The 22,530-nt window shown below is 40.9% G+C and overlaps 2 protein-coding genes across 2 annotated transcripts; both read left to right on the top strand.

Moving 5' to 3' along the window:
• Positions 1–816: 816 nt before the first annotated feature.
• Positions 817–7,895, top strand: LOC126659894 (uncharacterized). Its single transcript, XM_050353215.2, has 8 exons — positions 817–1,008; positions 1,111–1,175; positions 1,650–1,735; positions 6,096–6,333; positions 6,413–6,545; positions 6,626–6,925; positions 7,014–7,121; positions 7,414–7,895. Exons 4-8 carry the CDS (start codon positions 6,098–6,100, stop codon positions 7,846–7,848), a joined length of 1,212 nt encoding a protein of 403 aa, XP_050209172.1. The 5' UTR covers positions 817–1,008; positions 1,111–1,175; positions 1,650–1,735; positions 6,096–6,097; the 3' UTR covers positions 7,849–7,895.
• Positions 2,282–5,380, top strand: LOC126661752 (uncharacterized). Its single transcript, XM_050355618.1, has 4 exons — positions 2,282–4,566; positions 4,637–4,954; positions 5,031–5,130; positions 5,207–5,380. Exons 1-4 carry the CDS (start codon positions 2,282–2,284, stop codon positions 5,378–5,380), a joined length of 2,877 nt encoding a protein of 958 aa, XP_050211575.1.
• Positions 7,896–22,530: the final 14,635 nt, after the last annotated feature.

The following is a 22,530-nucleotide window of genomic DNA, read 5'->3' on the forward strand; positions in this document are numbered from 1 at the left end:
AAACATACTAATCTAGTGTTACTTTTCTCGCACACTTTGCGTAATATAACCTAACCATTCTTGGGTAATCAGAATGACGCGTTAAAGAGACTTGAGACGGAACATACTAATCTAGCATCACGTTTTACGCACACTTTGCGTAAATTAACCTAATCATGCTTAGGTAATCGGAAGGACGCGTTAAATAGACTTGATACGCGACATACTAATCTATTGTCACTTTTCACACACACTTTTCGTAATATATCACTACTAGAAAACAGCGTATTTGCGACGGACTTTTGCGACGGATATATATTCCGTCGCAAATTTACCTTTTTTGCGACGGATTTTGCGACGGACGCTAAATCCGTCGCAAATTCTATCGAAATCTTGGCGGGGTGATTTCCCGCCCTTATAGCGACGGACTACCCGTCGCAAAATAGTCGCTAAAAAGGCGGGACTTGGCGCGCTTAAATTGGCGCCTAAGCATTTGCGACGGATAAGTACATCCGTCGCAAACGTTTTGGCGCCAATTGAAACGCTGCGTTTCAATATAGTACTTTGCGACGGATTGCTATAATCCGTCGCAAACTACTATATTAAAACGCAGCGTTTCAATTGGGGTCTACATTTGCGACGGATATAGAAATCCGTCGCAAAAGTTGATCCCAATTGAAACGCTGCGTTTCATTTAGGACTACATTTGCGACGGATTTCTATAGTCCGTCGCAAATGTAGACCTAAATTAAAACGCAGCTCGCCTTCCCCTTCCCATTTCTTTCAGAAAATTAAAACAGAATTTGAAACCGCTGCCGCCGTTGAACTCTTCCTCCTCCACGCCGCCGTTCAACTCCTTCTCCTCCACGCCGCCGGTCGTTTCCCTCCTCCTCCACGCTGCTCCTTTCTTCTTCTTCACCGTCCGCAGCCGCCATCAGTGCCTCCTCCTCCACCGACCGCTGCCGCCGTCAGCTCCTCCTCCTCCACCGAGCGCCGCCATCTGTTCCGCCTCCTTCCCTTCCTCCGGCGGTAAGTCTTGTTTAATTAATTGTTTAATTATTTTTTATTGATTGTTTGAATATTATTTAATAAATTGTTTAATATATAATAGTTTTATTATTTCGGTTTTAGACGTCACCTCCGTCCTGCTGCCACCGCCTCCGTCCTGCTGCCACCGCCTCCGTCCCGCTGCCATAGTGAGTTTTTCAATATTTAATTGAATTTTATTTAATTAAGTATTATAACTTATAGTTTAGGGAAAAAAACTCTAGTTTAGATTAATATAATTTCTTTTAATTAATTAATTAATTTTATTAATTAGTCAATTATAATTAGTTTACGTAATAAAATCCTACCTACTTTATATATTTTTGTTAATTGAAGTGTTAATTTAATATTAATTGTTAAATTGTAGGTTTATTAAATTATAAATTGGTTATTTGTGTGATTAATTTATTTAATATTATAATTAATTATAATGTTGAATAATTTATTATAGTGTTGTAATTGGTATTGATATTGTTGGTTGTAATTGATCAATAAGTAATTATTTTTTAAAATGTATTGTGATTTGCTTGCAGGACTTCCCTGAAAAATGGGTGATTCTCATTTTTAGGGGAAGTGCTGCCGAATTTTTATTAATTAATAGGTGTTTTTATTTATCCTGACAGTCGCTGATAGCCCTTGATAGCCGCGCACCGTTGTTCCGAGTGATCCGAGCGTTTCACCTTTTATTTGCGGTTCTGCCCTTCAACAAGTAGGTTTTATCGCTTATTTTGATTTTGATTTATTTTAATTGAAATATCTTTTATTTACGATAATCAACCTAAATAAACCTCGATTTTATTCCCACCGAATAAAATCGTAAACCTAGCCGTAGAGTTCCCGTCCCGTGTGTTCAAGAGATTGAACGACACGGGATTGTACAGTTTGTACAGTTCGCAAAACTTGTGCTTCCGTAACTCGATCACGAAAAACCATATATGTCTAGTAGCGGTAGAAAAATATTCGGTTGTTTTCTAGCGTTTGTTCTCCGGGTGGATGTTTAGTATATGTTTTGTAACGCTTATTCCTCGAGGAATATATAATTAGCGTTACAACGCATATACTAAATATCGCACTAAAGGAGAACGACGCCGGAAGGCTGCCGAATATTTTTCTCCGTTGCTAGGCATATATCGTGGCCGAGTTACGGGGCGCCTGTTTTGCGAATGGGATAGGGCCCTACCTTTTCAGCAGTCAATTACATTGACTTTGCTTATCTCGAGTGAAAACCCCACCTCTAATTATCCGCGCTACAGAAATGGAGACGGACCGCAGTTGGATGTACAGGAGCCACACAAACGGGCTGCTAACCACAGGGTATAAGGAGCATGTGAAGGAGTTTGTCCGGTTTGCATTACGGCATCCGGCTTGTATGAGTGGGGTACAGATAAAATGCCCCTGCCCTAAGAGAGGTTGTCGAAATACAAGCTATCGGGATGTCGATGAGGTGGAATTCCATTTATTGAAGAATGGGTTTGTGAAAGGTTACCAAGTATGGGTTTTTCATGGCGAGGGGAGCGTTTTGAACCCCCCTCCCCTTGCACAGTTACCGGAGCAGGATGTTGAGTTCGACTATGAAGATGAGGGGCCAGGTGAGTTCAGTTCCGCTCAAAGAATGATTCTTGATGCGGCCGGTCCAGAAATAACGTTTCCTGAAGATGAGCTCCCGAATGCTGAAGCTCAAAAATTTTATGATATGATGCGTGCGGCTGAAAAAGACATATGGCCTGGGAATAGCAGACACTCTCCATTTTCTGCATCTGCTAAAGTGATGGAGATCAAGTGTCGACATAAGGGTTCAATAGCTTTAGTTGACGACGTATGCGGATTGATACAGGAGCTGCTCCCGGAGGACAACAAGATGCCAACGAATTTTGCTAAAATTAAGAAGCTGGTCAAAGGTTTGGGGTTGCCGGTTGAGGTTATTGACTGTTGTTTTTATAACTGTATGATTTATTGGGGGGAGGACGCGGATCTAACGCGCTGCAAAGTTTGCAATTATGCGCGGTGGAAACCTGTGACCCACGGAAAATCCACAAAAAGAAAGGCTAACGTGCCATATAGTAAAATGTTCTATTTTCCAATAACTCCGAGGCTACAGAGGTTGTACGCTTCGAAAGCCACTGCTCGGCATATGACGTGGCACGCAGACCACGAGATGGATGGTGATAAGATGTGCCACCCGTCCGACTCTCCGGCTTGGAAACGTTTTAGTGAACTGCATTCTGAGTTTGCCGATGAAGGGAGAAATATCAGATTAGGCTTATGCTCCGATGGGTTTCAACCATTTACCAATTTTGGGCAGCAGTATTCCTCGTGGCCGGTCATTTTGACGCCGTACAATCTCCCCCCAGGCATGTGCATGAAGGATGAGTTTATGTTTTTAACGGTTTTGGTACCGGGGCCTAGAAACCCAAAACACCTAATGGATATCTTCCTACAGCCGTTGATTGCAGAGTTGAACCAACTGTGGGAATGTGGAGTCCAGACATATGACGTTCATAAGCGTCAGAATTTTCAACTAAAAGCGGCTCTTATGTGGACAATAAATGACTTTCCCGCTTATTCTATGTTGTCTGGTTGGAGCACTGCTGGTAGAAAAGCATGCCCGTACTGCATGGAAAACACGGATGCATTCACACTGGATAAAAGCGGTAAACAATCGTGGTTTGATTGCCATCGCAAGTTTTTGCCTCCGAATCACCAATTCCGTCGAAATGTTACTGATTTCCGTAAGGGGAAACGAGAGGTCGGGAAAAGGTTTGCAGGGGTGAGAACTGGAGATGAACTGTTAGCAGAGATTGATCGACTGGGGTTTAAGAAGGCATTTGAGCCTGGTGCGAAAGTTACTAATGCATTACTGTCAAAAGATCATGGGTGGAATAAAAAAAGTATCTTTTGGGATTTGCCTTATTGGAGAACGAATGTAATACGTCACAATCTCGATGTCATGCACATTGAGAAAAATGTCTTCGATAACATTTTTAATACCGTTCTCAATGTCCCCGGGAAAACAAAAGACCATGCAAAATCTCGTGAAGAGTTGAACGACATCTGTGATCGGCCAGGGTTAGCTAAAGATCCGGCAACTGGGAGATTTCCAAAGGCAACGTATGCTTTGGATAGGGATTCAAAACGAGTTTTGCTTGAGTGGATTCAGAAAATAAAGTTTCCAGACGGGTACGCGTCAAACTTGTCTAGATGTGTTGATCTAAAGGGGCTGAAAATGCATGGAATGAAAAGTCATGACTGCCATGTTTTTATGCAACGACTTCTGCCAATCGCTCTTCGGGAGCTACTTCCGAAAAATGTGTGGGAGCCTCTAACAGAGTTAAGTATCTTCTTCAGGGAGTTAACTTCCACGTCACTGTCACAGGAAGATCTACACCGTATGGAAACTGAGATCCCAAAAATCCTGTGTAAGTTGGAACGTATATTTCCACCCAGCTTTTTTGACTCTATGGAGCATCTTCCCGTGCATCTTCCGTATGAAGCTATGATGGCAGGACCGGTTCAGTATCGCTGGATGTATCCATTTGAAAGGTAATCAATTAGTCATGGTTTTTTCTCGAATCCATCTGTTCATATTACTAATATTAATATCCGGTTACAGATATTTGAGGAAATTGAAAAAAAAAGTCACTAATAAAGGCAGGGTCGAAGGGAGCATTAGTAGTGGATATCTGCAAGAAGAAATCGCTAAATTTGCATCCTATTATTTTGCTGAAGGCGATCCGATGTTACCCGTGCGTTTGGGAAGAAATGAAACTTGTGATATGGATATCGATGAAGATGCCGACAGACTGGGAATTTTTAAACCTAAGGGAAAGCCGTTGCGTGGTAGCGGCAGGAGATATCTTGAAGACGATGAGATCATCGCTGCTCGGACCTATGTTCTTCTGAATTGTTCCGAAATCGAAGATTATCGAAGGTAAGCATTTAAATATAGTGTAATATTTCACATATTTGCTAGAATTTGATTTAGTTTGGGCCTTTTCCATTTAAAGGGTTTTTGTGGCCGGATTGCGCGAAAGGAACAGTGACATAAGTGAAACAGAAATTGAAAGAGTGCTTGAAAGTGATTTCGCCTCTTGGTTCGAACAATATGTACGTATCTTATAACAATGGACTTCCATTTTAATAATAAGGTTTATAAATCTTACAAATTTCTAACTCCCCACAGGTGAAAGATCCAACTGTCTGTACTAATCCGTTTATTCTGAGTCTCGCAAAGGGACCGTGTAGAAAGGTCACCACATATAAGGGATACTATGTAAATGGCTTCAAATTTCTGACTCAGGAATATGGGCAGGATCAACTTACAATGAATAGCGGTGTGTGCGTAAGGGGAACATAATATGTTGAGGGTGAAAATGAATTTATGGAGTGCTAACGGACATAATTGAGTTAGAGTATCCAGCTCTACCAATGAAGCAGACCGTCATTTTCAAATGCGAATGGTTCGACCCTACGGATACAGGCACGGACACTACCAATCGATACAACTTGGTAGATGTTAATCACAGACGCAGGTACAATAAATACGAACCGTTCATTTTGGCAGAACAGGCTGACCAAGTTCACTACCTTCCATATCCAAGTAGAAAACGAGACAAAGTAAATTGGTGGGCAGTTTGCAAAATTAAGGCACGATCAGAACTTGACATGCCCGATGCAATTATCCCGGCCTTTCAAGATGACATTGAAGAAAATCCCCTTATAGTTGAAACGGACGACAATCCCACAAATTTAGCTGACCTGAATGAGGTGGCGGACGAAGATGCGTTGCAAATCCCTCCTGCTGAAGATGAAGAAGAAGAATTTCCGCCATCCTCATCAGACGAAGATGAAGAACAACTTGACTGACGTATTTGATATTTTTGCAGTTTTTGTTAGTTGTATTCATTTATTATTGTAATGAATTAGTTATATTATTAAATGTATTAATTAATTTAAATATATGAAATTGTTAACAATTAAAATGTATTTTTTTATAATGTATTTTTCTGTAATGTTTTGTTATAATTGTTAAATTGTTATATGTGGAACGAAACATATTTTAATGTCTGCAGGTATGAGAGGGCAGGGTGGTTCAGGTGATCCGACTAGAGGTCGGGGACGTCGGGGTAACCCAGCTAGAGGTCGTGGTCGGGGTAACCCAGCTGTGCGTGCCCCTGTTGAGGATATCCCTGTTCAGGATCAGCAGCAGGAGGTGGAGGCGGCACCCCCCGTTCAGCCCCGACAGCGAGGAGAGCCCCCTGCAGAGCTGGATGATCAGGGGAGGGCACTGTGTTTCCCAGACGCCAGCAGGTAAGAATGTAAATTGTTAGTTTAATTTTTTTAATCGTTTTGCTATATAAAGTAATAAAAGTTTGCTGTAACCTCGCAGGGAGAGGCTGTTGAACTCTGGACCAATCTCCCGATCTATGCGGGAGATCTTTAGAAAGTGCTGGTTCGAGAATGGGCGAGCCTGGCGGTTTCTGACTCCAGAGCAGAGAGATTTCTATTGGGAGGAATTTAAGGTAATAAATTGTTAATTTTAAAGTTTGATTTTAGACTAACGCAAAATTACTAACTCAAACTTGGTGTTTATGTTTTGCAGAAGGAATACTGGTGGGATACGGCGGATTACAGCGACGACGTCATCAAAGGTGTATTCATGACGCATGCTGCCAACCGATACAAGGACGTTATTCACAGGATGAGAGACAAGGACGGCAAACATACCTCGATCAGCCAAGATATCTGGGATTCCTGGCAGGCCGTCTGGGCGTCAGAGGACGAGAAGAAGAAGTCCGATGTAGCTCGCGCTAATCGGATGAGCGAGCCTGCTGGAGCCGGTTCTGGACCAGTACGCCACACAGGGGGATCCCGTTCCGCCATCAGACATATGGATGTGTTGGTTTGTTTCTAGAATTCTTTTTTATTTATAACTATCTTTTATTTTCTGATTTTCTGATGAACTAACAAATTGTTTATTATTCTTTTAGGCTGACGAGCTCGGCCGCAAGCCTACCGCAACGGAGCTGTATACTCGGATGCACTCCACGAAAGCTGATAAGGGTGTCATGGTAGACAAGAGGGCCCAAGACATGAGTGTAAGTCATAAACAATCTAATTTTAGTAGTTGTTTTACTTTACTCAAGTGTTAGATTAAATTAGTGTAAAATGTGTTTTAATTTAAATTGTAAATGTTAGATTAGGTGTGTTAACAGCCGGTGGGTTGTATATGAAATCTATATGTTTGCAGGATGTCCCTGAAAAATGGGTGTTGATCAAATTATAGAGGAAATGCTGCCGAATTTTCGTTAGGATTTATACTTAAATTTCATATGTTATACGTTTTAATTAGCCGTTATGTGATATATATGTTTTTCAATCTTTTTGTAGGATGCAATTGCTCAGAGACTTGCTGCTGCATCGCAGCCGCCGACCGGAGAGGGTGGTTCGTCTAGCACAGCAGAAGTCGACGAGACGCAGCTATTTCTGGATATCGAGGGCGTCAACAAGAAGCGGCGTGTCTACGGGTTGGGTTCAGCGACTAGTGCGTACGTGGATACGACGACGTCTAGTAGGGCGAGGACCAAGTCCACACAGTCACAGCGAACTGAGGAGGAGATCGAGCGGCGTGTGCGGGCGGGGATCCAGGACGGACTGCGCCAGATTACCACTGAGGTGGAGGATCTCCGTGCCCAGCAGGCGAGAACTAATGAGAGGATGGCCGAGATTATTCAGGCCGAGATGGCGAAGATGATGCAGACTCTTCCTCCGCAGTATCGCCCACCCCCAGGTCCTTCAGACGATGACGACACTCCGACTTTGTAGTGTCACGTTTGTATTTCTGACATTTTGTATTTTTTCACTTTTATACATTTTGTGTTATCTTGTTTTATATATTTTCTTACGATATGTAAAATATAACATGTTTTTATATGAAATCGGTCGTTTTTGGAAATTGAGTTTTAATGAGAGTTGCAAATAATAGATTTTACAGATTTTAATCGTCGTGAATTGAATAGGAAAAACAGACGGAAAATAGATACTTCTGTCAAAATTGCGACTATATTTGCGACGGAAACGACTCCGTCGCAAATATTGACAATTTTGCGACGGAATCAATTCGGTCGCAAATATTAACAATTTGCGACGGAATTGATTCCGTCGCAAAATGGTACAAGTTTGCGACGGAATTTATTCCGTCGCAAATTGTTAATATTTGCGACCGAATTGATTCCGTCGCAAAATTGTACAAGTCCGTCGCCAATACGTCTCCCTTTTCATTTTTTGGGAGACGACATTGGCGACGGTGTGTTTGGTTATGGCGACGGGCTGGCCGTCGCCATATTTGCGACGCTCTGGTCGCTAATATTTTAGCGACCAGAGCTTTTGCGACGGACTAGTTCCGTCGCAAATCCGTCGCAAATGTGTATTTGCGACGGAATATAAGTGATTTGCGACGGAATTGTCCGTCGCAAAAACAATGAAATCCAGTAGTGATACCCTAACCATGGGTAATCGGAACGACGCGTTAAAGAGACTTGAGACACGACTAGGGCTAAGCATGGTTAGGTTATAGTACGCAAGGTGTGCGTGAAAAGTGACGCTAGATTAGTATGTCGCGTCTCAAGGCTTTTTAATGTGTCGTTCCAATTACATAAGCATGGTTAGGTTATATTACGCAAAGTGTGCGTGAAAAAGTGACGCTAGATTAGTATGTCGAGTGTCAAGTTTCTTTAACGCGTCGTTTCGATTACCATGCTTATGTCACGTCATTAGACTCTCTAACGCGTCGTTCCGATTACCATAAGCATGGTTAGGTCATAATACACAAAGTGTGCGTGAAAAGTAGCGATTGATTAGTATGTCGTGTCTCAAGTCTATTTAACGCGTCGTCCCGATTACATAAGAATGGTTAGGTTATATTACGCAATGTGTGCGTGAAAAGTGACGCTAAATTAGTATGTTGCGTCTCAATTCTCGTTAACGCGTTGTTCCGATTACCTAATCATGGTTAGGTTATATTACGCAAAATGTGCGTGAAAAGTGCCTCTATATTAGTATGTCGCGTCTCTGGTCTCTTTAACGCATTGTTCCGATTACCTAGGCATGGCTAGCTTAAATTACACCAAGTGTGCGTGTAAAGTGATGCTAGATTAGTAGGTCACGTCTCACGTCTCTTTAACGCGTCGTTCTGATTACCCAAGCATGGTTAGCTTACGCTAGATTAGAATGTCGCGTCTCAAGTGTCTTTAACGCGTCGTTCTGATTACCTAAGCATTGTTAGGTTATATTACGCAAGGTTTGCATGAAAAGTGACGCTAGATTAGTATGTCGCGACTCAAGGCTCTTTAATGCGTCGTTCCGATAACCTAAGCATGGTTAGGTTATATTATGCACAGTTTAGGTCAAAAGTGACGCTAGATTAGTATGTCGTGTCTCAAGTCTCTTTAACGCGTCGTTTCGAATACCACGATTTCCCAAGAATGGTTAGTTTATATTACTCAAAGTGTGCGAGAAAAGTAACGCTCGATTAGTATGCCAGGTCTCAAGTCTCCTTAACGTGTAGTTCTGATTACCTAAGCATGGTTAGGTTATATTACGCAAGGTATGCGTTAAGAGTGACGCTAGATTAGTATGTCGCGTGTCAAGGCTCGTTAATGCGTCGTTTTGATTACATAAGCATGGTTTGATTATATTATGCAAAGTTTGCATGAAAAATGACGTTAGATTAATATGTCGCATCTCAAGTCTGTCTAACACGTCGTTCCGATTTCCTTAGCATGGTTAGGTTATATTACGCAAAGTGCGCGTGAAGAGTGACACTAGATTAATATGTCCCGTTTCAAGTCTCTCTAACGCGTCGTTCCTATTACCTAAGCATGGTTTGGTTATATTATGCAAGGTGTGCGTGAAAAGTGATGCTAGATTAGTATGTCGCGTCTCAAGGCTCTTTAATGCGTCGTTCCGATTACCTAAGCATGTTTAGGTTATAACATGGAAAGTTTCCGTGAAAAGTGACGCTAGATTAGTATGTCATTTGTCTAGTCTCTTTTACGCGTTGTTTCGATTACCATGCTTATGTCACGTCACAAGTCTCTCTAACGCGTCGTTCCGATTACCTAAGCATGGTTAGGTTATAGTACGCAAAGTGTGCATAAAAAGGATCAATAGATTAGAATGACGCGTCTCAAGTCTCTTTAACGCGTCGTTCCTTTTACCTAAGCATTGTTAGGTTTTATTATGGATAGTGTGTGTGAAAATTGACGCTAAATTAATATGTCCAGTCTCCAATCTCTTTAACGCATCGTTCCGATTACCTAAGCATGGTTAGGTTATATTACGCAAAGTGTGCGTAAAAAGTGACGCTGAGTTAGTATGTTTCATCACAAGTCTCTTAAACGCGTCGTTTCAATTACCATACTTATCTCTTGTCACAAGGCTCTTTAACGCGTCGTTCCGATTACCTATGGTTTGGTTATATTATGCAAAGTGTGCGTGAAAAGTGACGTTAGATTAGTATGTCGTGTCTCAAGTCTCTCCAACGCATCATTCCAATTTCCTAAGCATGATTAGGTTATACTACGCAAAGTGTGCGTGAAAAGTGACACTAGATTAGTACGTCGCGTCTTAAGTCTTTTTATCGCGTTGTTCCGATTATCAAAGTATGGTGAGGTTATATTACACAAAGCGTACGTGAAAAGTGACACTAGATTAGTATGTCGCGTCTAATGTCTATTTAACGCGCCGTTCCGATTACCTAAGCATGGTTAGGTTATATTACGCAAAATGTGCGTAAAAAGTGACGCTAGATTAGTATGTTTCGTCTCAAGTATCTTTAACGCGTCGTTTCGATTACTATACTTATCTCGAGTCACAAGTCTCTTTAATACGTCTCAAGTCTCTCTAGCGCGGCGTTCTGATTTCCTAACCATGGTTATGTTATATTACGCAACGTGTGCGTAAAAAGTGACGTTAGATTAATATTGCGCGTCTCAAGTCTCTTCAACGCATCGTTTCGATTACCTAAGAATGGTTAGGTTATAATACGCAAAGTGTGCGTGAAAAGGATCAATAGATTAGTATGTCGCATCTCAAGTCTCTTTAACGCGTCGTTCTGATTGCCTAAGCATGGTTAGGTTATATTACGCAAAGTGTGCGTAAAAAGTCACGCTAGTATGTCGCGTCTCAAGGCTCTTTAATGCGTCGTTCCGATTACCTAAGCATGGTTAGGTTACATTATGCAAAGTTGGCGTGAAAAGTGACGCTAGATTAGTATATCGCGTCTCAAGTCTCTTTAATACGTCGTTCCGATTACCTAAGCATGATTAGGTTATATTATGCAAAGTTTGTGTAACAAGTGACGTAGATTAGTATGTCGCATCTAGAGTCTTTTTAATGCGTCGTTCTGATTACCTATGCATGGTTAGGTTATATTAGGCAAAGTGTGCGTAAAAAGTGACGCTAGAATAATATGTTTCGTCTCAAGTCTCTTTAACGGGTCGTTTTGATTACCATGCTTATCTCGCGTCATAATTCCCTTTAACGCGTCGTTCCGATTACCTAAGCATGGTTAGGTTATGTTATGCAACGTGTGCGTGAAAAGTGACGTTAGATTAGTATGTCGCGTCACAAGTCCCTCTAATGCGTCGTTCCGATTTCCTAAGCATGGTTAGGTTGTATTACGCAAAGTGTGCAGAAAAAATGACACTAGATTATTATGTCGCGTCTTAAGTCTCTCTAACGCGTCGTTCCAATTTTCTAAGAATTATTATGTTATATTACGCAAAATGTGCGTATAAATAGTAATGCTAGATTAAAATTGCATGTCTCAAGTCTCTTTAATGCGTCGTTTCGATTACCATATTTATGTCGAGTCACAAGTCTTTCTAACGCGTTGTTCCAATTACCTAAGCATGGTTATGTTATATTAAGCAAAGTGTGCGTGAAAAATGACAATAGATTGGTATGTCGCGTCTCAAGTCTTATATTATGCAAGGTGTGCGTGAAAAGTGACGCTAGATTATTATATTGCGTCTCAAAGCTCTTTAATGCGTCGTTCCGATAACCTAAGCGGTGTTAGGTGATATTATGCAAAGTTTGCGTGAAAAGTGATGCTAGATTAGTATGTCGCGTCTAAAGTCTCTTTAACGCGTTGTTTCGATTACCATGCTTATGTCGCGTCACAAGACTCTCTAACGCGTCGTTTTAATTACCTAAGCATGGTTAAGTTATAGTACACAAAATGTGCGTGAAAAGTAATAATAGATTAGCATGTCGCATCTCAAGTCTCTTTAACGCGTCTTTTCGATTACCTAAGCATGTTTCGGGTATATTACAAAAAGTGTACGTGAAAAGTGACCATAGATTAGTATGTTGCGTATGAAGTCTATTTAACGCTTCGTTCCGATTACCTAAGCATGGTTAGGTTATTTTACGCAAAGTGTGCGTAAAACGTGATGCTAGATTAGTATGTCGCGTCTCAATTCTCTTTAACGCGTTGTTTCGATTACTTAAGCATGCTTAGATTATATTACACAAAGTTTGTGAGAAAAGTGACACTAGATTAGTATGTCGCGTCTTAAGTCTCTTAAACGCGTCGTTCCCATTACCTAAGAAGTGTTAGGTTATTTTATGCAAAGTGTGCGTAAAAAGTGACGCTAAATTAGTATGGCGCGTCACAAGTCTCTTTAATGCGTCGTTCCGATTACCTAAGCATGGTTAGGTAATATTACGCAAAGTGTGCGTAAAAAGTGACACTAGATTAGTATGTCCAGTTTCAAGTCGCTTTAACGCGTCGTTCCGATAACCTAAGCATGGTTAGGTTATATTACGCAAAGTGTGCGTAAAACGTCACGCTAGAATGTCGCGTCTCAAGGCTCTTCAATTGGTTGTTCCGATTAACTAAGTATGGTTAGGTTATATTATGCAAAGTTGGCGTGAAAAGTGCGTCACAAGTCTCTTTAACGTGTCGTTTCGATTACCATGCTTATGTCGCGTCACAAGTCTCTCTAACGCGTCCTTCTGATTACCTAAGCATGGTTAGGTTATATTACGCAAAGTGTGTGTGAAAAGTAACAATAGATTAGTATGTCGCTTCTCAAGTCTCTTTAATGCGTCGTTCCGATTACCTAAAAAAGGTTAGGTTATAGGGTTCCATAAAAAAATCATGACCTTTACACGAAATTTCATTTTAATCTCGACTTTTAAAAGTTGGCATTAAAGACACGACCTTTAATTTTGTTTCAAATGTATCGATAGTAAAATTCGGTTTATTTTTTCTAACTTAAATTTACTAATCCTACATACTCTAACTGAGATAATAATATTTAGTGTCTATTTATAATTTTGTCTTTCATTAATGGTCTAGTAGAGAATTTAGTCAACAAAAACAAACTGAAATGATATATTTGAAAAACAATGAAAGGTCATGGTTTTATATGGAAACTTTTATCGGTCGTGATTAAAATGAAATTTTATATACAGATTGCGACTTATTATGGAATTGGCCCTATAGGTTATTACACAAAGAGTGTGTGAAAAGTGACGATAGATTAGTATGTCGCTTCTCAAGTCTCTTTAACGCGTCGTTCCGATTACCTAAGCATGATTAGGTTATACTACGCAAGGTGGGCGTGACAAGTTATGCTAGATTAGTATGTCGTGGCTAAAGGCTCTCTAATGTGTCGTTCCAATTATATATCCATGGTTAGGTTATTGATAACGTTGTACATTTAGTAGGGGCGAAGCAACCTCGCCAAGAACGACCATCGCTAAGTCAAGCATTTTACAAACTGGTGTCGACATCCGACCATCTCCTAGATCATAGACATAGACCACGCGGCCTGGGGGGTCACCGGATCGATGAACATTCGAGCATCATCCGAGACGCGTGCTTTTGGCAAGGTCGGATCAAAGATCCTGCCCGAGCTTCCAGACTAAAGACAGGAAAGCCCGGCGTAGACAACCCGAGCTTCAAGATACACTCAAGCTCTTGACCTAGAGGCAAGGGAGTTCAATTCAGACAGTCCGGGCTCTAAGCTTTATTCGAGCTCCGAGATCTAGCTAACGAGCACACTCACGTGTACCAGATTTGGGGACCACAGAAGATCCTCTGACAGGTGCGTGAGGAATGTTCCCTCCACCTGACACACCTAACAAACTGCGCCCCATACGGGGGATATTCTCCATGTAGGCATAACCGATTTCAGGGACCACACGAAGGACAACCTGCCAGCAAGGCAAGGTTTGCTCCTAAACCCTATCTATATAAAGGGGTTTAAGAGCAAACCCTAGGTAATTCTTTTCTCCTCTTTGAAAACCTTTCTCTTCTTTTCTTCTTCATTCGTAGCCTCGTCGAAAAGTGACAATAGAATGGTTAGGTTATATTACGCAGAGTGTGCGTGAAAGTGACGCCAGATTAGTGTGTCGCATCTCAAGTCCCTTTAACGCGCCGTTTCGATTATCTAAGCATGATTAGGTAGTGTGCGTGAAAAGTCACGCTAGATTAGTATGTCCCATCTCAAGTCTCTTTAACTCATCATTACGATTACCTAAGCATGGTTTAATTATATTACGCAAAGTGTGCGTGAAAAGTGACGCTAGATTAGTATGTCGCGTCTCAAGTCTCTTTAACTCGTCGTTCCGATTACCTAAACATGGTTAGGTTATACTATGCAAAGTTTGTGTAAAACGTGACGCTGGATTAGTATGGCGCGTCTCAACTCTCTTTAACACGTCGTTTCGATTACCATGCTTATGTCACGTCACAAGTCTCTTTAACGCGTGTTCCGATTACCTAAGTATAGTTACGTTATATTACGCAAAGCGTGCGTGAAAAGTGACGCTAGATTAGTATGTCGCGTCACAAGTCTCTCTAATGCGTCGTTCCTATTACCTAAGCATCATATTAGGCTATATTACGCAAAGTGTGCTTGAAAAGTGACGCTAAATTAGTATGCCGCGTCTCAAGTCTCTTTAATGTGTCGTTCTGATTACCTAAGCATGGTTAGGTTATATTATGCAAAGTCTGTATAAAACGTGACACTAGATTAGTATGGCGTGCCTCAAGTCTCTTTAACGCGTCGTTTGGATTATATGCTTATGTCGCGTCTCCAGTCTCTCTAACGCGTCGTTCCGATTACCTAAGCATGGTTTGGTTATATTATGCAAAGTGTGCGTGAAAAGTGACGCTTGATTAGTATGTCGCGTCTCAAGTCTCTTTAGTGCGTCGTTCCGATTACCTAAGAATGGTTAGGTTATATTACACAAAGTGTGCGTGAAAAGTGACAATAGTAGTATGTTGCATCTCAAGTCTCTTTAACGCGTCGTTCCGATTACCAAAGTATGGTTATGTTATATTACGCTAAGTACACGTTAAAAGTGTCGCTAGATTAGTATGTTGCTTCACAAGTCTCTTTAACGCGTTGTTACGATTACCTAAGCATGCTTATGTTATATTAAGTAGTGTGCGTAGAAAGTGACGCTAAATTAGTGTGGCGCGTCTCAAGTCTTTTTAACGCATCGTTTCACTTTACAAGTCTCTCTAACACATCGTTCCGATTTCCTAAGCATGGTTAGGTTATATTACACATAGTTTAAGTGAAAATTGATAATAGATTAGTATGGCGCGTCGCAAGTCTCTTGAACATGTCGTTCCGATTACCTAAGCATGGTGAGTTTATGTTTCGCAAAGTGTGCGTGAAAAGTGACGCCAGATTAGTATGTCGCGTCTGAAGTATCTTTAACGCATTGTTTTGATTACCATGCTTATGTCGCGTCACAACTCTCTCTAACGCGTTGTTCCGATTACCTAAGCATGGTTGGGTTATATTACGCAAAGTGTGCGTGAAAAATGACAATAAATTTGTATGTCGCATCTCAATTCTATTTAACGCGTCGTTTCGATTACGCTTATGCTTAGGTTATATTACGCAAAGAGTGCGTGAAAAATGACGATAAATTAGTATGTCTCATCTCAATTTTCTTTATCGCGTCGTTTCGATTACCATTGAAAGGTTAGGTTATACTACGCAAAGTGTGCAAGAAAAGTAACGCTAGATTAGTATGTCGCGTATCAAGTCTCTTTAACGCGTTGTCCGTTTACCTATATCATGGTTAGGTTATATTACGTAATGTGTGCGTGAAAACTGTTGCTAGGTTAGTACGTTGTGTCTTAAGTCTCCTTAAAGCGTCGTTTCGATTACCTAATCATGGTTAGGTTGTATTACGCAAAGTGTTTGTGAAAAATGACGGCCAGATTAGTACGCCGCGTCTCAAGTCTCTTTAACGCGTCGTTCCGATTACCTAAGTAGGGCTAAGTTATATTACGCAAAGCATGCGTAAAAAGTGACGCTAGAAGTATGGCGTGTTTCATCGCGTCTCAAGTGTCTCTAACGCGTCGTTCTGATTACCTAAGCATGGTTTGGTTATATTACGCAAAGTGTGAGTGAAAACTGACAATCAATTAGCATTTCACGTCTCAAGTCTCTTTAACGCGTCGTTCCGATTACCTAAGCATTGTTTGGTTATATTATGCAAAGTGTGCGTGAAAAGTGACAATCAATTAGTATTTTGTGTCTCGGGTCTATTTCACGCGTCGTTCCGATTACCTAAGCATGGTTATTTTAGTGCGCGTTAAAAGTGTCGCGAGATTAGTATGTCACGTCACAAGTCTCTTTAACGCGTTATTACGATTACGTAAGCATGATTAGGTTATATTACGCTAAGAGTGCGTAAAAAATGACGCTAGATTAGTATGGCACGTCTCAAGTTTCTTTAACGCATCGTTTCATTACCATGCTTATGTCACGTTACAAGTCTCGCAAACACGTTGTTCCAATTACCTAAGCATTTGTAGGTTGTATTACGCAAATTGTGTGTGAAAAATGACAATTAATTAGTATGTCGCGTCTCAAGTCACTTTAACGCGTCGTTCCGATTACCTAAGCATGGTTATGTTATTTTATGCAAATTGTGCGTGAAAAGTGACGCTAGATTAGTATGTCGCGTCTCAAGTCTCTTTAACGCGTCGTTCAGATTACCTATACATGGTTAGGTTAATATTACGCAATGTGTGTGTGAAAATTGTGACTAGGTTAGTATGTCGCGTCTAAAGCTCTTTAACGCGTCGTTCCGATTACCTAAGCATAATTAGGTCACACTACGCAAAGTGTGCGTGAAACGTTACGCTAGATTAGTATGTCGCATCTCATGTCTCATTAACGCGTTGTTCTGATTACTTAAGCATGGTTAGGTTACATTAGGCAAAGAGTGCGTAAAAAGTGACACTGGATTAGTATGGCGCGTTTCAAGTCTCTTGGACTCGTCGTTTTGATTACCATGCTTATGTCGTGTCATAAGTGTCTCTAACGCGTCGTTCTGATTATCTAAGCATGGTTAGGTTAGATTACGCAGAGTGTGCGTGAAAAGTGAAGCTAGATTAGTTTGTCGCATCTCAAGTCTCTTTAATGCGTCGTTCCGATTATCTAAGCATGTTTAGGTTGTATTACGCATAGTGTGCGTGAAAAGTGACGCTAGATTAGTATGTCATGTGTCAAATCTATTTAACGCGTGTTCCGATTACCTAAGCGTGGTTAGGTTGTAGTACGCAAAGTGTTCTTGAAAAGTGACGCTAGATTAGTATGTCGCTTCTGAAGTCTTTTAACGCGTCGTCCCGATTACCTATGCATTGTTAGGTTATTGTTCCGATTACCTAAGCATGGTTAGGTAGTGTGTGTGAAAAGTAACGCTAGATTAGTATGTCGCGTCTCAAGCCTCTTTAACTCGTCGTTTCGATTACCTAAGCATGGTTTAGTTATATTACGTAAAGTGTGCATGAAAGATGATGCTTGATTAGTATGTTGCTTCTCAAGTCTCTTTAACTCGTCGTTCCGATTACCTAAGCATGGTTAGGTTATATTACGCGAAGTCTGCGTAAAAAGTGACGCTAGATTAGTATGGCGCGTCTCAAGTCTCTTTAACGCGTCGTTTCGATAACCATTCTTATGTTGCGTCACAAGTGTCTCTAACGCGTCGTTCGGATTAACTAAGCAAGGTTAAGTTATATGCGCAAAGTGTGCGTGAAAAGTGACGCTAGATTAGTAGTATGTCGCGTCTCAAGTCTCTTTATCTCGTTGTTCCGATTACCTAAGCATGGTTAGGTCATATGGCGAAACGTCTGCGTAAAAAGTGATGCCATATTAATACGTCCGCGTCTCAAGTCTTTTTAACTCGTCATTTCGATTGCCATGCTTATGTTGTGTCTCAAGTCTTGTTAACTCGTCGTTTCGATTGCCATGCTTATGTTGCGTTTCAAGTCTTGTTAACTCGTCGTTTCGATTGCCATGCTTATGTCGCGTCCCAAGTCTCTCTAACGCGTCGTTCTTATTACCTAAGCATGGTTATGTTATATTACGCAAAGTGTGCGTGAAAAGTGACGCTAGATTAGTATGTCGTGTCACAAGTCTCTCTAACTTGTCGTTTCGATTACCTAAGCATGTTTAGATTATATTGCTCCAAGTGTTCGTGAAAAGTTAAGCTAGATTAGTATGTCGCGTCTCAAGTCCCTTTAACGCGTGTTCTTATTACCTAAGGTTAGGTTATATTACGCAAAGTGTGCGTGAAAAGTGACGCTTGATTAGTATGTCGCATCTCAAGTCTCTTTAACGCGTTGTTCCGTTTACCAAAGCATGGTTATGTTATTAAGCCAAGTGCACGTTATTAGAGTCGCTAGATTAGTATGTCGCATCACAAGTCTCTTTAACGCTTGTTTACGATTACCTAAGCATTGTTATGTTGTATTATGCAAAGTGTGAGTAAAACGTGACGCTAGATTAGTATAACGCGTCTCAAGTCTCTTTAACGTATCGTTTCGATTACCATGCTTATGTCACGTTACAAGTCTCTCTAACACGTCGTTCCAATTACCAAAGCATGGTTAGGTTATATTACACAAAGTATGCGTGAAAAGTGATAATAGATTAGAATGTCGCGTCACAAGTCTCTTTAACGTGTCGTTCTGATTACCTAAGCATAGTTAGGTGATATTACACAATGTGTGCGTGAAAACTGTTGCTAGGTTAGTATGTCGAGTCTCAAGTCTCTTTAACACCTCGTTTCGATTACCTAATCATGGTTTGGTTTAATTATGCAAACTTTTCCCGAAAAGTGACGGCTAGATTAGTATGTCGCGTCGCAAGTCTCTTTAACACGTCGTTCCGATTACCTAAGCATGGTTCAGATATATTACATAAAGCGTGCGCAAAAAGTGACGCTAGATTAGTATGGCGCGTTTTGAGTCTCTTTAACGCGTTGTTTTGATTACTGTGCTTATGTCGCGTCACAAGTGTCTCTAACGCGTCGTTCTGATTACCTAAGCATGGTTAGATTATATTACGCAAAATGTACATGAAAAGTGACAATAGATTAGTTTGTCGTGTCTCAAGTCTTTTTAACGCGTCGTTCCGGTTACCTAGGCATGGTTAGGTTATTTTACGCAAGGTATGCGTGAATAGTGAAGCTAGATTAGTACGTCGCGTCTCAGGTCTCTTTAATGCGTATTCCGATTACTTAAGCATGGTTAGAATATATTACGTAACGTGTGCGTGAAAAGTGACGCTAGATTAGTATGTCTCGTCTCAAGTCACATTAACGCGTCTTTCCGATTACCTATTCATGGTTAGGTTATATTACGCAAAGTGTGCGTGAAAAATGACGCTAGATTAGTATGTCGCTACTCAAGTCTCTTAAACGCGGTGTTCCGATTTCCTAAGCATGGTTTGGTTATATTACGCAAAGTTTGCGTGAAAAGTGACGCTAGATTAGTATGTCGCATGTCAAGTCTCTTTAACTCGCCGTTTCGATTACCTGAACATGGTTAGGTTATAAGCAAAGTCTTCTTAGGTAATCAGAACGACGCGTTAAAGAGACTTGAGACGCGCGACATACTAATCTAGCGTCACTTTTCACGCACACTCTTCGTAAAATAACCTAACCATGCTTAGGTAATCGGAACGAAGCGTTATAGAGACTTGAGACGCGACATACTAATATCACTTTTCACGCACACTTTGTATAATATAACCTAACCATGCCTTGATAATCGAAATGACGTGTAACGTGACATAAGCATGGTAATCGAAACGATGCGTTAAAGAGACTTGAGACGCGCCATACTAATCTAGCGTCACTTTTTACGCACACATTGCGTAATATTACCTAACCATGCTTTGATAATCGGACCTAACCATGCTTAGGTAATCGGAACGAGGCGTTATAAAGACTTGATACGCGACATACTAATCCAGTGTAACTTTTCACGCACACTTTGCGTAATATAACCTAACCGTTCTTTGGTAATCGGAATAACGTGTTAAAGAGACTTGTAACGTGACACAAACATGGTAATCAAAACGACGCGTTAAAGAGACTTGAGACTTGCCATACTAATCCAGCGTCACGTTTTACGCACACATTGCGTAGTACAACCTAACCGTACTTTGGTAACCGTAACGACGTGTTAAAGAGACTTGTGTAGCGACATGAGCATGGTAATTGAAACAACGCGTTAAAGAGACTTAAGATGCGACATACTAATCTTTTGTCACTTTTCACGCACACTTTGCATAATATAATCTAACCATGCTTAGGTAATCCAAACGACGCATTAAAGAGACTTGAGATGCGACATAATAAACTAGCGTCACTTTTCATGTACACTTTACGTAATATAATATAACCATGCTTAGGTAATTGGAACGACGCGTTAGAGAGACTTGTGACGCGACATACTAATCTAGCGTCACTTTTTACGCAAATTTGCGTAATATAACCTAACCATACTTAGGTAATCGGAACGACGCGTTAAAGTCACTTGAGACGCGCCATACTAATTTAGCGTCACTTTGTACTCGCACTTTGTGTAATATAACTTAACCATGCTTAGGTAATCGAAAAGACGCCTTAAATTGACTTGCGACATACTAATCTAGCGTCACTTTTCCCGCACACCTCGCGTAATATAACCATACCATGCTTAGGTAATAGGAACGACGCGTTAAATAGACTTGAGACGCGACATACTAATCAATTGTCATTATTCACGCACATTTTGCGTAATATAACCTAACCATGTTTAGGAAATAGGAACGACGCGTTAAAGAGACTTGAGAAGTGACATACTAATCTATTTTCACTTTTCACGCACAATTTGTGTAATATAACGTAACCATGCTTAGGTAATCGGAACAACGCGTTAGAGAGACTTGTAATGCGACATAAGCATGGTAATCGAAACGACGCATTAAAGAGACTTGAGATGCGACATACTAATCTAGCGTTACTTTTCACGCACGCTTTGTGTAATATAACCAAACCATGCTTAGGTAATCGGAACAATGCGATAAAGAGAATTGAGATGCAACATACTAATCTAGCGTCACTTTTCACGTACACTCTGTGTAATATAACCAAACCATGCTTAAGTAATTGGAACGACGCGTTAAATAGACTAATGACGCGACATACTAATCTATTGTAATTGTTCACGCACACTTAGCCTAATATAACCTAACCATGCTTAGGTAATCGGAACGACGCGTTAGGGAGACTTGTGACGCGACATAAGCATGGTAATCAAAACAACACATACCTAACCATACTCAGGAAATCACAACCACGTGTTAGAGAGACTTTTCACGTGACATACTAATCTAGCGTCACTTTTCACGCACACTTTGACCTAACCATGCTTAGATAATCGGAACGTTAAAGAGACATGAGACGCGATATACTAATCTAGCGTCACTTTTCACGCACCTAACCAAGCTTAGATAATCGGAACGACGCATTAGAGACACTTGTGACGCGACATAAGCATGGTAAGCAAAACAACGCGTTAGAGAGACTTAATATGCGCCATACTAATCTGGTGTCACTTTTTACTCACTCTTTGCGTAATATATCGTAACCGTGCTTAGGTAATCGGAACAACACGTTAAGAGACTTGTGACGTAACATACTAATCCACCGTAATTTTTCACGCACACTTTGCGTAATATAATCAAACCATGCTTAGGTAATCGGAACGACGTGTTAAAGAGGCTTGAGACGCGACATACTAATCAAGCGACAGTTTTCATGCACACATGTAGTATAACCTAACCATGCATAGGTAATCGGAACGACACAAAGAGACTTAAGACGCGACATACTAATCTAGCGTCACTTTTCACGGACACTACCTAACAATGCTTAGATAATCCGAACGACGCGTTAAAGAGACTTGAGACGCGACACACTAATCTAGCGTCACTTTTCACGCATACTTTGCGTAATATAACCTAACAATGCTTGGGTAATCGGAACGACGCGTTAAAGAGACTTAAGACGCGACATACTAATCTAGAGTCACTTTTCACGCACACGTTGTGTAATACTCCCTCCGTCCCAATAGAGTTGTCCACTTTGAGAAATGTTTTTGTCGCAAAACTCTTGTCCACTTTCAAAAAG

This window comes from Mercurialis annua, linkage group LG8 (genome assembly GCF_937616625.2).
Source record: "Mercurialis annua linkage group LG8, ddMerAnnu1.2, whole genome shotgun sequence".
Lineage (NCBI taxonomy): Eukaryota > Viridiplantae > Streptophyta > Magnoliopsida > Malpighiales > Euphorbiaceae > Mercurialis > Mercurialis annua.